Consider the following 13,341-nt stretch of genomic DNA (forward strand, 5'->3'; position numbering starts at 1 on the left):
AGCAAGGCACAATGTGTGAAAGACACTTCTTTCACCCCAGGTCCCAATTTTTCTAGTCTCCTCTAGAGGCAACCAGTGTTAGCACTTTTTCTTCTCTCCAGAAAGGGAATGTACATACAACCAAATATAAACACAGTATGTACACTCTTCCTTCACTTCCCCCCACCTGCTACAATGTTTTCTAAAAACACAAACAAGCTTTCTACAACTGCTGTCATTACCTTCGTTTTTCTTTTATCAATTTATCTCAGAGATTGTTGTGTTAGCAACGAGCTTCCATCATTTACCTTTTTTATAGCTGGGTGATATTCATGTACAGCTGTAACAAAAAGAAATTATAGTGCCTATTTCCCACAGCTCCACCATAGTGTGCCATCAAACTTTTGGTTTGTCATTGTCATAGGGGAAGAAAAGTTATCCTGGCCAGAGTTTTGATTTGTGTTTTTTTTCCCGTGTGGGGTTGAAAATCTCTTCATGTGGTTAAAAGCTGTTTGTATTTCTTTTTTTCTGTGAACCAGTGATTCATATCTTTTGTTCATGTATGTTGATTCAGTTTTTTTTTTTCTCAATAATTACTGGGGCTCATTATGAGGGAAACTAGTCCTTTGACTTTTTGTTTTTGTTTTTTTTTAAGATTTTATTTATTTATTCATGAGAGACACAGAGAGAGGCAGAGACACAGGCGGAGGGAGAAGCAGGCTCCTTGCAGGGAGCCCAATTCGAGGCTCCATCCCAGAACCCCAGGATCATGACCTGAGCCGAAGGCATGCTCAACCACTGAACCACCCAGGTGCCCTTCTCCCGTGATTTCTTGCAGGACTTTTCCTCTTTCTTCTCTCTCTTTTGAAAAATCATTTAAATCTTTTATCTATCAGGAATGTCTGTTTGTGTGAAGTACTTGTGTGAAGCGGGAGGTGCGTATCCAACCTACTTTTTTTTTTTCCAGCGGCTTAGTGAGAATGTATTTGGGGGAGGATGGGTGTGGGGTCAGGAAGGTAGGGCAGTGAGTACAGAAGAATATGAAGACGTTTCCCTGGCAGTGGGTGTATAAGAAACTGAAGTGACATGCACAGTCAGGAGCTGCTGAGATCATCCAGGTGAGAGGTGAACCCAGAGAGGCCTGAGTTGGGCAGAGACAGCAGATAAGAAGGGAGAGAGGGTCCTGGAAATAGAACCCATAGGACTCAGTTACTGGTTTGATGGGGAAAAGCAAAACAAAAGATGTCTGTTCCTGCCTGGGTGACCTATTATTAGCAGAGAGAACTCAGTGTTGTCATTTCTGGCCTCACAGAAGAGGGGTACAAGGATTCAGAGTTAAAGACTGAAGACTCCTGGGACACCCTGGGGGCGAGGATGTTCAACAGGATGTTGGGAAGGTGGGAAGGAGTACCAGAGATCTGGGGGAGGAATTCCCCACTGCTCTCTTGAGGGCCAAGTATAGGAGTCACATTCGGTTCCTGGGCTGGACAGGGTGCGCCCCACCCTGAGGGCTATGGCATTCATCTCGTCTGTTGCAGGGACTGGTATCCTGACAAACTGGACCTGGAAGTCTAAAACTGGAGTCACAGGAACAATCCTCTCTTTACCCAGGCGTTACTATTTACAAAATACTGGTTGTTGGTTGGTCCTGTTTTGAAAGATGGAGAATGGTCTCCGAAAGAAGGGAGATGGCCACTGTTCAGAAAGAATTCGCAACAGCCTGTGCAGCTACTGCTACTAATGGCGACGACTTCCACTTCTAGAGCACTCACTACCGCAGGGACTTGCATCCTTTAGGAACGCCGAGTTATGCCGCCTAATCCTCCTGACCCTATAATGCAAGAACCAAAGCCAAGGAGGCAGAGGCGGGGCTCTTACCCGCCACCCAGGCAGCCAGACCTTTCAAGCCCGAGGCGCCCCCCACCCCCGCCTCCCGCCTCTTCAGTCCAGGGCGCGCCCCCTGCCGGTCACTTCCCGCCCCTCCCCCCGCCCCCTTCCCCAAGCAGGCCCGCGTTCCCGTCTCGGCCCTCCGCGCTCCGGCGGCCCCGACCCGGTAAGGGGGAGAAAGCGCGAACACACGCGAGCGGCAGCCAGCAGCAGCAGGCCAGGCGGCGGGGCGCACGGCCACGGCCCCGCGGGGACCGACGGGGCGGAGCCGCCGGCCCGAGGAGCAGCAGCATCGAGACCCGGCCAGGCTCCCGGGCCCGCCTAAGGGGCGGGGCCGCCGAGGGGGCGGGGTCGAGCCGGGCCGTACCAAGAGCTCGGATTCGCCGGGGGATGCCTGGCCCCGAGAGCGCGCGCGCGCGGCTCGTTTGGGCGGGGTGGTGCCCCGACGGCCACGCCCCCACCCCCGCAGCCGGCGCAGGCGGTGGTAGCGCCTCAGTGGTGCGGGCCTGCGTCCTGTGCAGGTGGCCGCAGTGCTGCCGGGCCGCCCGCGGTGAGTGCGCGCGGCTGCGGTCGCGGGGTTGCGGGGTTGCCGGGTTGGGGCGCCGGGGCTCGGGGTGCCGGGATCCGGGGCCCGACGGCGTCCGGCCGCTCGGCGCTAGGGCGGGCTTTCGGGCCCGGTCGCTGCGTGTCTCAGCTGACGCTCGCACGGGCAGCGCGACTTCCACCCTGGTCCTTCCCGGGGCGGCCTTTCCCCTCGAGCTGACCTCTCGCGGCGGCTTGAGGGTCGTGGTTTCCACGGCCCAGGGCGCCCGACGGACCTTCAGAGGGCTCGGGTTCCAGTCTCCGCGCCGCCGTCCTCAGCACAGCCCCTTGTCCTCCGTGAGGCTTAGTTTCCCCGTCTGTACAATGGGCCTGTAGAGGAGGCCAGTTACTGAGGTAACTCAGGTAGGAGACGCTCGGTAAATGCGACTGGGACCCGAATCTGACCCTGCAGCATCAGGTGGGCTCAGTCGAGGCTTCCGGGGGCCTGCCAGCCCGGTCTCTCCTGAGTTTCGTTCTGGGTGCGGGCAAGGGCATCCCTGGGGGCCAGTGCCCCTCGTGGGCAGGTGATGTGGTTGGTGGCCGCTGCGACACATACTTGCCGGACTCTGCCGGGCAGCCAGGACACCTTTAGGTCGTGGCAGCAATTGGGTAAGAGGTCGAGGTCTTCTGGGAAGCGAAGGGGGCTGCAGGGAACTTGACCTCGACTTTTTGCTTGTATTTCTCAAGATCATTGTGTAAGCTGGTGGAACAGTACTGAACAGTTTGGGTCCACTTCAGAGAACCCGGCTGCCCCTTTTCTTAGACCCATGAAATACAGCTTTCCCTCTGAGCTGGGCGGACTGGAGAATGGTGCTTCTACCAAGGGAGATGAGGTTGGAGTGGGTAGTTCTGGATTTGAATCTTGGCCCCTTGGTAGGACAGTTAACTTCTTGGAGCCCTTGTTTCCTCCTCAAGGAGTTCAGGGAGAGGTGCAGCCCACTTTGCCACCCACACAGGGTTGAGGTTCTGAGCATCCAGAGGAGGGAGGGTCTTGGAGGGTGACACCGAGAACTCAGTATTGCGTGTAAGCAGAGCAGTTAGCTAACCCTCTGGGGTCCAGTGCCCTAACTGTGCAGTGCTGTAATTCCTTAGGCTCTCTCATTTGGGGAGAAGACCAAGACCTTGATGAACTGTTTCCAAGTTCTGCCTGTAACAATCCCCTTTGAGTGGCTGTGGGGTTGGCTTGATCGGGAAAGTAACCCAGAGTCCCAGTTGGTAGAGCAGTGAACCCAGAAGGGAATGCTTTCTTTTCTTTCTGTTCCCCAATGGTGGTCTTATTTCCTTTTTGAGAGAATGGCAGTTCTTGAGCTTCTCATGATTTTTACTACCAGCTGAGGTGAGAAAACTGGTTTGTTGGGCAGATAACTTAATCATTGTCTCAGTTGTCCAAAAAACCAGGGCTACATTTCAGAGAATGGAAGATTAGCTTCCAGTCGTGTTGCGGTGAAAACTTGCGGGGCCGGGGGGGAGGTGTCCTTAACTCTCCAAAATTCTTCGTGTCTAGCACTTGGAAAAAGAGCAGATAGGTTTGAGATGCAAGGAGCCCCAGGGATGTACTTCAGCACCTGAAAACAGGTGCTGACATGATGAGTAAGGCAGGTGCAAACTTCTGGGTGGTACGAGTTTGTAAGCAGCCACAGGATTTGTTGGTTGCCTGATAAACCTGAAATTTTAGGACCTGCCGGTGACTCCCTTAACCCCTTGAAAATCAGGATCTGAGTTAGATGAGTCCAGCTGTGCTCAGGAGAGCATTTGGAATCAGAACTGCTTGGCAAATCTAGAACACTTACTGTGAACCTATGGGATGTTTCGGGTTAATAAGAATTTAGCTCTTAAGCTATAGTCGTAGGACCTTCCATGGTTCCAGAAGCCCAGCTGCCCCTGAAACATCTACTTCCTTATGTTTTAGGAAGGAGCAAAGCACAGGACCGGCGGGCAGGGAATCTGACTTCTAGCTCAGGCACTAGCACTGTGCGCTTTTTGGCAAACCACCCCAGGCCTGCGGGCCTCAGTTTAGTACTTTGGGATTTAATTTATATGTCAGATTCATTTAAAAATTAAAATCAGGGGATCCCTGGGTGGCGCAGCGGTTTGGCACCTGCCTTTGGCCCAGGACGCGATCCTGGAGACCCAGGATCAAGTCCCACGTTGGGCTCCCGGTGCATGGAGCCTGCTTCTCCCTCTGCCTGTGTCTCTGCCCCTCTGTCTCTCTCTCTCTTTCTGTGACTATCATTAAAAAAAAAAAAAAAAAAAAAAAAATTAAAATCAGGACAAAATGAATGGAGAGATGGCTCTTTTATAACAATTTTTTTTTCTGTTTACAGAATTATTAAGTGCTTACTATTTGAAGAAAATAAAACTATTAAGAAATACACAGTGTAGTTAGTGAGCATCTCTCATAGCCTCACTCAGAAAAATCACTGCTAGAATATAGGTAGAATATACGTTCTCCAGATACTTTTCTTCACGTATAAAAACATTTATTCTTTTTTTTTTACTTAAAACAGAAATGCGCTGCTATTAATTTTACTATAAATGTTAGTATTTTGAGACTTGCCTTTTATTGCTTATCATGATATATCACCGTGTAAAACTCTACCTCATTTTTTTTAGAACCGCATTCGTTTTAAAAATGACAGAATATTCCAGTAACTGGTATTATTGAAAAAAAAGTGTTTTGTTTTGTTTTGTTTTGTTTTGTTTTTTGTGCTATTACGAATTCTGTGGCAGTGAGTAAGTAGCCTTTGTTCTTTATCTTTGTGCAACTGGGCAAATATTTTTGTGTTATGAATTCTTAGAAGTGGAGGAGCTGGATCAATGTTTATGAGCTTTTCAATGTATTCATTTAACAGATACTGAGTAGCACATGCCAGGCACTATTTAGGGGTTGCAGTTTTTAGAGTGAACTGAGGGCAAATAACACACATGGTTTGTCAAATGATGATAAGTAATTTGAGGTTTCACTTTTTGTTCTATGTCAGGTACATTTAAAAATTAAAATCCACAAAAAGAAATGTAGAAATGACTATGTAAGAATGTATTTTTTTTGTTTACAGAAAAACTAAGTGTTCATTATTTAAAAAAAAGACTATTACAGAAATGTGTAAAATAGGTAGTAAATGTTTTAGGAAGGAGCCTTCCACTGAGACATCTCTACTGAGAAAAATAATACGAAGGGGTGAGTGTGTATGTTTATAGAAATGGTGTGACTTTCAACGTCAGTACGTATTGAACTCCCCTCCAGAAGCATTCCCTTGTCATATTCCCACCAGCAGAGATTCACATTTTTAAATTCAGAATTCTCAGGTCAGTTGTGAAGACGAACAGCTGAAGGTGCTTTTGTTTCAGGAAAATTTATGCCAGACTCTGTGCAAAATTTGTATTACGTGTGCACATGTGTATGTATTTTTTAATACCTCTGATGACCCCAAAAGGCTAGTGTTTTCTTTTTTTTTTTTTTTTTGGCTAGTGTTTTCATACTGGATTCATAGCTGGGGAGGCCATCTCAGAGATGCAGTCATGTGCTCAAGTCTAAGGGTCAAGCTGAGGCCTCACCCAGGACTACCTGCTTCCAGATCCCCTCTCATTTTTTGTGCTGTGTTGTCTTATTTTCTGACTGGAGAGGATTTTTTTTTTTAAATTTTTATTTATTTATGATAGTCAGAGAGAGAGAGAGGCAGAGACATAGGCAGAGGGAGAAGCAGGCTCCATGCACCGGGAGCCTGACGTGGGACTCGATTCCGGGTCTCCAGGATCGCGCCCTGGGCCAAAGGCAGGTGCTAAACCGCTGCGCCACCCAGGGATCCCCGAGAGGATTTTCTTTTTATTTTGGTGGAAGGGAAATCACCTACTACAAATAATTACTTGGTAATATGATTATTCCTCCTCGCTTCCAATACCAAAGCACCAATAAGTATGTCTGTTTTAATTAAACAAATTTTGGTGGGAGGCAGCTGGGTGGCTCAATTGGTTAAGTGTCTGACTCTTGATCTCAGCTCAGGTCTTGATCTCAGGATCATGGGTTTGGGCTCTATGCTGGGTGTGGATCCTACATAAAAAAATTACTTTTGGGGACCCCTGGGTGGCTCAGTGGTTTAGCGCCTGCCCCTTTGGCCCAGGGCGTGATCCTGGAGACCCAGGATCGAGTCCCGCATCGGGCTCCCTGCACGGAGCCTGCTTCTCCCTCTGCCTGTGTCTCTGCCTCTCTCTCTCTCTGTGTCTCTCATGAATAAATAAATAAAATCTTAAAAAAAAAGTAATAGTGTAAGAAACATAAATGAAATGAGTATCTTTTTTTTTTTTTTTTTAGATTTTATTTATTTATTTGAGAGAAAGCACAAGCAGGGGGAGAGGGAGAAGCAGACTCCCCACTAAGCAAGGAGCCTGATGCAGGACTCAATCCCAGGACCCTGGGATCATAACCTGAGCTGAAGGCAGACACTTAACTAACTGAACCACCCAGGCACCCCTAAAATGAGTACCTTATATAGAGATAAGTAATGCCAGTTCTCTAGTATTATTATTATTATTATTATTATTATTATTATTATTATTTTGTTATTATATAGGCTACAGAACAAAGCTGCTTTTTCTATGCAGTTCTGTTGTCTGGCTTTTGATAAGAATTTAGACTCATCTGGCAGGTGGGGAGAAGCTCCTGGGTCAGAAGAGGCAGGTTTCCAGCTTATATAGGCATTGGCCCACACCAGGTCTCATATCTTCAGCCATGAAGTAGGGAAAAGAATCCCTGCCTCACCTGCCTCCTGGATTGTTCAAAAGGTGTTTGTTTTTCAGTTGATTCTCCCCATTTTTGGCAGTGTCTCCATCCCTGTGGAATGACACTTAAACACATATTTGGCCCTTTGTGAGGGGACCCTAAATGTAGAACCTAAGCTTCTATGTTTAGGGCCTGGTGCAGGCACTTGAGAATTCTGATGTGCAGGGAACAAACATAAAGTAACCAACTATGGCAGAGTGTGTGGAGTCAGTTCCTGAGATAATGCTTGTGAAGTGTTCATCCTTGGTGCTGAGCTTGGTGTGTGTGAGGGAGCTCTCAGGTAGAGCTGCCTTTATATGGGGGTCACACAAGGCTCTCCAGAAGAGGTGACATTTGATTAGGGTCTTGGAGGATAGGGAGGAATTCACTGAGCCCACTAAGGCACACCTCCCCCAGGGGTCCGTAGGGTGTAGGGTGTTGGTTGCATGAGGCTAGGCAGCAGTTGGGGCTTCTCTAAAGGGGTCTCATGAACCATGCTAAGTTATGGGAAGGCATTTTATTTTACTTTACTTACTATTTTATTTTATATTTTATTTTATGTAGAGAGGACATGAGTAGGAGGAGGAGAGGGAGAGAGAATCTTAAGCAGTCTCCCCATTCAGTGTGGAACCCAACGCAGGGCTCCATCTCACCACCCTGAGATCATGATCTGAGCCAAAATCAAGAGTCAGACCCTTGACCAACTGAGCCACCCAGGCGCCCTGATGGGAAGGCTTTTAAATAGGTTGTAATCTGACTAACACAGAGCAGCATATTCCTGTATTGGGTTTTCAGGATACTGTCCGTATCCTCCTTTCTGGGCAAATTCATTATTTGGGAATTTTACTCTGCTTAAATCTGTATCCTGTTTCAGCGTTCTACATCCTCGAGGGATTTCTCCCCCCCCCCCACCCCAGGTGAAGTGTTTATGTATCAGTTGTATACCAGTCGAGGTGTGTGTGTAGGTGGCGGACTCAGTTGTCCCATGGGGCAAACCATGGCTTTTTGAAGGCTGGTGGTTCCTGTTGGTTGGGTCCACTGGAGCCAAATTCATCAGCCTGTCATACCTGATGCTGGTTGATTTGGCAGCTTGGTTAAAACTGGAGTATGTCGTGAACAAAGCATCTGGGGACCTAGTCCTCCTGGGTGTCTTGTGGAGAAAGCTGCTGAAGTGGGGTCTTGTTTCACTTATAAAGAGGTGACTTTGGTAGTGGCGGGGAATCTCTCTTAGTTGGGGTGCTGGAGGGGGAGGCATTTTGATCTTTGCACAGCATCTAGACACAGCTGAGAGAATCAGACATGGGCCTACCAGGAACTAATCAGTTTCGAGGCTAAACTGGAAGATAATGATGGGCCAGACAGTGGTGTCATCAGCCACGAATGGTTTCTCAGAGAATTGGATTCTTTACAAGATCCTATGGTAGGAGAATAGGATGGAGAAAGTTGGCTTTCATATAGCCGGTTGTACTCCCAGAGAAAGGTGGACTCTGTGGAGGGTGCCCTCTGACGTGGGACTTATGTAATTCGCTTTGGGTGAAATTTATGAATTATGTTTAGTCATTTTCTTTTATCTCCCCTCGTTTTATCTTCAGTGCCTTTTCCTTTGCCCCCCCCCCCCCCCCCCCCCCGGCCCTTCACGTTTGCCAAGCTCAGCCTTCCACATGACCTGTTCCTTTGGGGCTCACATAACAGCACTGTGACCTTGTGATACTTCGACCCTCGCAAGCACACATCATCATTGCACTGGTTAGGCTGGGTCTGTACAAAGGTTTGAGGGCTGGGTAGGAACACATGAACTTGTGCTCACCTCTAAATCCACAGGTGTTGACTCTAACTGTAGGTCACCTGGGGTTCGGTTTTCAACACTGCAAACAGGGATGGTGGTTCTTGAATACACGGGAGACCGTATCAACCAATTGTGCCCAGCTTCCTCTAGGGGTGGGGTTTGGATTGGGACACATTCCAGGCATCAACAAGTTTTCCCGTCAGGGATTTGTGGTCCAGTGAAGAAGAGCATTTGTTGGTTTCGGTTAAGGGTTTCAGAACCTCTGTAATTGTTTAAGAAACCAAACAGTGTCACGTGTACAGGTCGGGTACATTCTTTATGTAATGAGATTTGTAAACTCTAAAAGGTTGCCCAGCATGGCAACAAGGATGAAAAAGCCCATCCCACCTGAACTCCTCCCCCCACCCCACCCCACCAGTAAGTTCTCTCCCTATTCGTCACTTAAGCGTCTTCCTGTTCCCTGAAGCTCTAAAGACCAGTTGGCCTCTGCCGCCTTCTTATTCTGGGTTTCCACCACCATGCAGTCCTGTCTGCTTTTAGCTTTGATTCTCTGTCTCTCTCTCTCTCCCTCCCTCCTCCTCCCCCTGCTGTGGTCTTATTGCAGCCCCTTCATTTCCTGCCTGCACTGGTCCCTAATTGCCACCCCCAGTCCGGAATTCCTTATCACTCTTCCCCACTGCTTCTCAAGATCTGTCCATGCTAGATTGATCTCCAAGCCCTGCTGGTATCACCCTTCCTTTGCTCAAAGATACCTAGTGGCTGTCATTGTCCTATTGTTTGCAGTTTTTCGCTTCCTCCTCCATCTACCCTTCACCAAGGGTATGGAAGTGGCTTGTAATAGGAGGAGCCTAATCCTCCGTCTCCCTAAATGGCAGTATGGTTGGAACAGAATGTGAATTCAATGGGAACAGGGAACCTCTGCATCATTGCCACAGGAGTAAGCCCGTGTGTGGTACCATGCCAGGTATAAGGTAGGCATGTTCCAAGTTCCTCCTGCAGGTACTAGTTAGTCAATGACTCAGTAATCATATTATAATTGAAAGAGAGAAGGAACTTGGGTTGTGTGCTCCCCCCCCCCATAGTATTCTAAGTCTCTCTAGATATTTCTAGATCATTACCTGGATGCCCAAAACATGAATCCATGTGTTTATTTTTTAAATTCTACTGAAATAAATAAGAGAGTTCTAGTGTAACTTTTGAGTGTCATATGTCAGGTCTTGTGCTGGGTATTTTACATCTCATGCAATCATCATAACACCGTGAGGACGGTCGGTGAGGGGCCTACAGCTGATTGATAACGTGCCTAGGGTCCCGTCATGTGGAGGCAGCATATCTGCGGTTGGAACCAAGGTCTGCCTGCCTACCAGACCTGTGTTCTTTCATGGTTCAACTGGGTTTTAATAAGGTAGTTGAATTCCAAGGCCAACATTCTCCTCAGCCAAACCTCAAGCCAAGGAAACAGCTTAGAAGCGAGAGCCTAGTAATTGAGAGGACCCTGGGAGGGAGGTAATCGTATGGAAAGGCAGTCAAGAGAAGCTGTTGGATTAACCACAAAACTCAGCTCACAGCTTCCTAGAAGGCAAGCCAAAGAAGGATGGGTCTGAACAACAAGCATTATTGGGGGCAGCCCCGGTGGTGCAGCGGTTTGGTGCTGCCTGCAGCTCGGGGTGTGATCCTGAGGACCTGGGATCGAGTCCCATGTTGGGCTCCCTGCGTGGAGCCTCCTTCTCCCTCTGCCTGTGTCTCTGCCTCTCTCTGTGTGTCTCTATGAATAAATAAATAAAATCTTAAAAAAAAAAAAACAAAACAACAAGCATTATTGGAAAAAGGAAGCCAGTCAGTTTAGCATGAGAAGCACTTTTCTCTGGGCCTTCATCTGGCCGGTTGAATAAGGCAGTAGGTAGCAGCTTCCACACCCAACAGGTGTTTGTAGACCACCTGTGAGTACCAGGCCCTTGTAGAGGTGCTGGGACTGCGCTTGTGTGTGAACCAACAGGATGATGGTGGCTCAGGCCCCAGGCAGACGGAATGTTCCATAGAACAGAGGAGCATGGCCCCCAGGGAGCCCTTTCTGGGACCCACTTGGGTAAGGGCAGAGAGCTTGGGTCTCTATTATAATACTGCAAGGGCAGACCTTTGGGGGATGGGAGCGCGAGAAGACCCAGTGTGGTGCATTCTGGCAGCAGGGGGAAGCAGGAGAATCTGGGAGAGGGAGTGGGGAGAGTCCCTCTGCCAGAGGTGGGAGGCAGGCAGGCCAAAGTGGGGATCCCGAGGTTCTTAGCACATCCCACATGCAGCATCTTGCCATTTTGCTGTGAAAGTTAAAAGGCCTGGCTTGGCTTCTTGCACCTTAGTTAGTGACCATAGCAGAGCCAAGAGGTGTCAGAAGGCAGCACTGATTCCGTTCTAGTGCTCCCAGGGAAGGGCCAGCAGGCCGTGCCTTTGGGTGGGGAGGGAGGACTCTGGCCCACGACCTGCTGTTGATTCAGCCGTTCAGCAGCTGTCTACTGTGTACCATGTTACACCAGGCCTCTTGGCACTAGGTATGCAGAGATGTGAGGCAGCTCCAGCCTGAAACCAACCTCTTCCTTGCCTCCAGGTGTGGTTTAATTTGAGCAATGCTGTCACCTGATGGTACGGCTGGGATGTTAACTGCAAAATGCACCCCAGGTCATTCAGTGAAGCAACTTCTGCTGCATAACTTTGCCCTGTTCCCAAAAGGTTTTGGAGGGCAAAGAAATGAAGGAGAGAGTGGCTCTGACGCCAGCTGGTCTGGGTTTGAATCCTGACTCTACCGCTGTCCGTTCCCTGCCTTTGGACAAGGTACTATAACCTCTGTGGTAATTACAGCTGCTGTACCCGAGAGGGTCGTTGCAAGGATGAAATAAAATGGCAGAATGTATTACAGGTGCTTAGTACGTGTTAGTTATCACAGTGTTTAGAAATAAATAGATGAGGCAAATAGTGATGGTGCTGGGGGGCCTACAGTTAAGGATAATGTGTGGCTGCTTGAGGTGCTGGGAGTTTGTCCCGATGTCCAAGGAAAGAGGGGAAGACAAATCAGGAATGCGGAGTGACTGATGACGTGTATGAGGTTTTCTTTGGGGGTAACGGAAATGTTCATGAATTAAATAGTAGTGGCGATTGCACAGTGGGTGAGTATATTGAGAGCCACTGAGTTGCACACTCTATAAAGTGATGAATTTTAGTGCTCACTTTGGCAGCACGTGTACTAGAATGATGCATTTTGTGGTACGTGAATTAGATCTCCATTTTTAAAAATCCAGTTAATAGGCCACACGTCTTTGGGGTGCCTGGCTGGCTCAGTCTGTTGAGCATCCAACTCTTGGTTTTAGCTCAAGTCGTGATCTCAAGGTCCTGGGATCAAGCCCTGCATTAGGCTCCACACGATATGGGGAGTCTGCTCGAGATTCTGTCCCTCTGCCCTCCTCTCCCCCACTTGTACCCTCTGCTCTCTGTCTCTCTGGCTCTCAAATAGATAAATAAATCTTTAAAAAAAAAATAGGCCATGAGTCTTTGAGCAGCTGGACTCCCACTGGTTCTACCACTGGCTGCCTGTCCCCTCAAGCGGGTTGTGCATACCTGTGTCAGACAGGTTCACAGTTCACTGTGTGTTTCTGAGCTTCCCCACATTCCTTAGCCTTCTTGAGAGGGGGTAATATGTGTCACTTCCTGCCTTAAGCATTTAAGAGCTGGGGCTGATCCCCCTCATTGTCTTCTCCACATCACAGCAACCTAGAATTTCTACATTGAGGTCATAGAGTCCCAAGGAAAAAGCTGCTTGCACCACTGAGTCCCCGTATGGGAGCCAAGAGCTGAGTATCACCTGGCCTTCACCAGAAATTGTGTAACTTTAGGCAGTAAGCTCCTCGGGTTGTGTGTGGGTATCAGAGGAAGACACCTTTTCCCAGTGCAGCGACCTGGAAAATTGTGCTCCTTGCCCCTCCTCCAGGTGTGCTGGGTGATATGGTGTGGTCTTTCCTAGCAGGAAGTCACAGCAGGTGCAGTGGAAGCAGCAGCTTTCACGACCCATTTTGGGACAGCTTGCTGTGGCCAAGTATGCAGCAGCTGTCCTGGCAACATCTTTCAGAGGGAGGATTAAACTGTCAGCCTTGGGAGCATCTTGCATGACCTGGAATCCCAGGTGACAGCACAGTTGTAACGTCAGGCCAGCACCAGAGGATTTTGTTTTTCTCCTCTAAGAGAATGTGGTTGGGGCAATAAGAAACTATTATTAGTTAATGGTTTAGTACTGGTGGACAGTCTTGTCAATGGTCTGATCATTATGGGTGCTTTTATAGACACCACAGGATGGTCCTCTGTCACCATG

The 13,341-nt window shown here is 48.6% G+C and overlaps 1 protein-coding gene across 3 annotated transcripts in view; it reads left to right on the top strand.

Annotated features, from left to right (window-relative positions):
* The first annotated feature begins 2,301 nt into the window (after positions 1 to 2,301).
* The window catches only part of LOC121487991 (NADPH--cytochrome P450 reductase), a 61,341-nt gene continuing 50,301 nt past the window's right edge, over positions 2,302 to 13,341 (top strand). Inside the window, exons 1-2 of one of the 3 annotated variants that reach the window (XM_041750163.1) lie at positions 11,607 to 11,624; positions 11,712 to 11,813. In XM_041750163.1, coding sequence (XP_041606097.1) covers positions 11,622 to 11,624; positions 11,712 to 11,813 — 105 coding nt within the window. In that variant the 5' untranslated portion in view covers positions 11,607 to 11,621. Of the gene's footprint in view, positions 2,417 to 2,480; positions 2,812 to 11,606; positions 11,625 to 11,711; positions 11,814 to 13,341 lie in introns of those variants that run through there. The other 2 variants (XM_041750166.1, XM_041750165.1) reach the window with 2 other exon arrangements.

The sequence above is a fragment of the Vulpes lagopus genome, chromosome 3 (assembly GCF_018345385.1).
Source record: "Vulpes lagopus strain Blue_001 chromosome 3, ASM1834538v1, whole genome shotgun sequence".
NCBI classification, from domain to species: Eukaryota; Metazoa; Chordata; class Mammalia; order Carnivora; family Canidae; genus Vulpes; species Vulpes lagopus.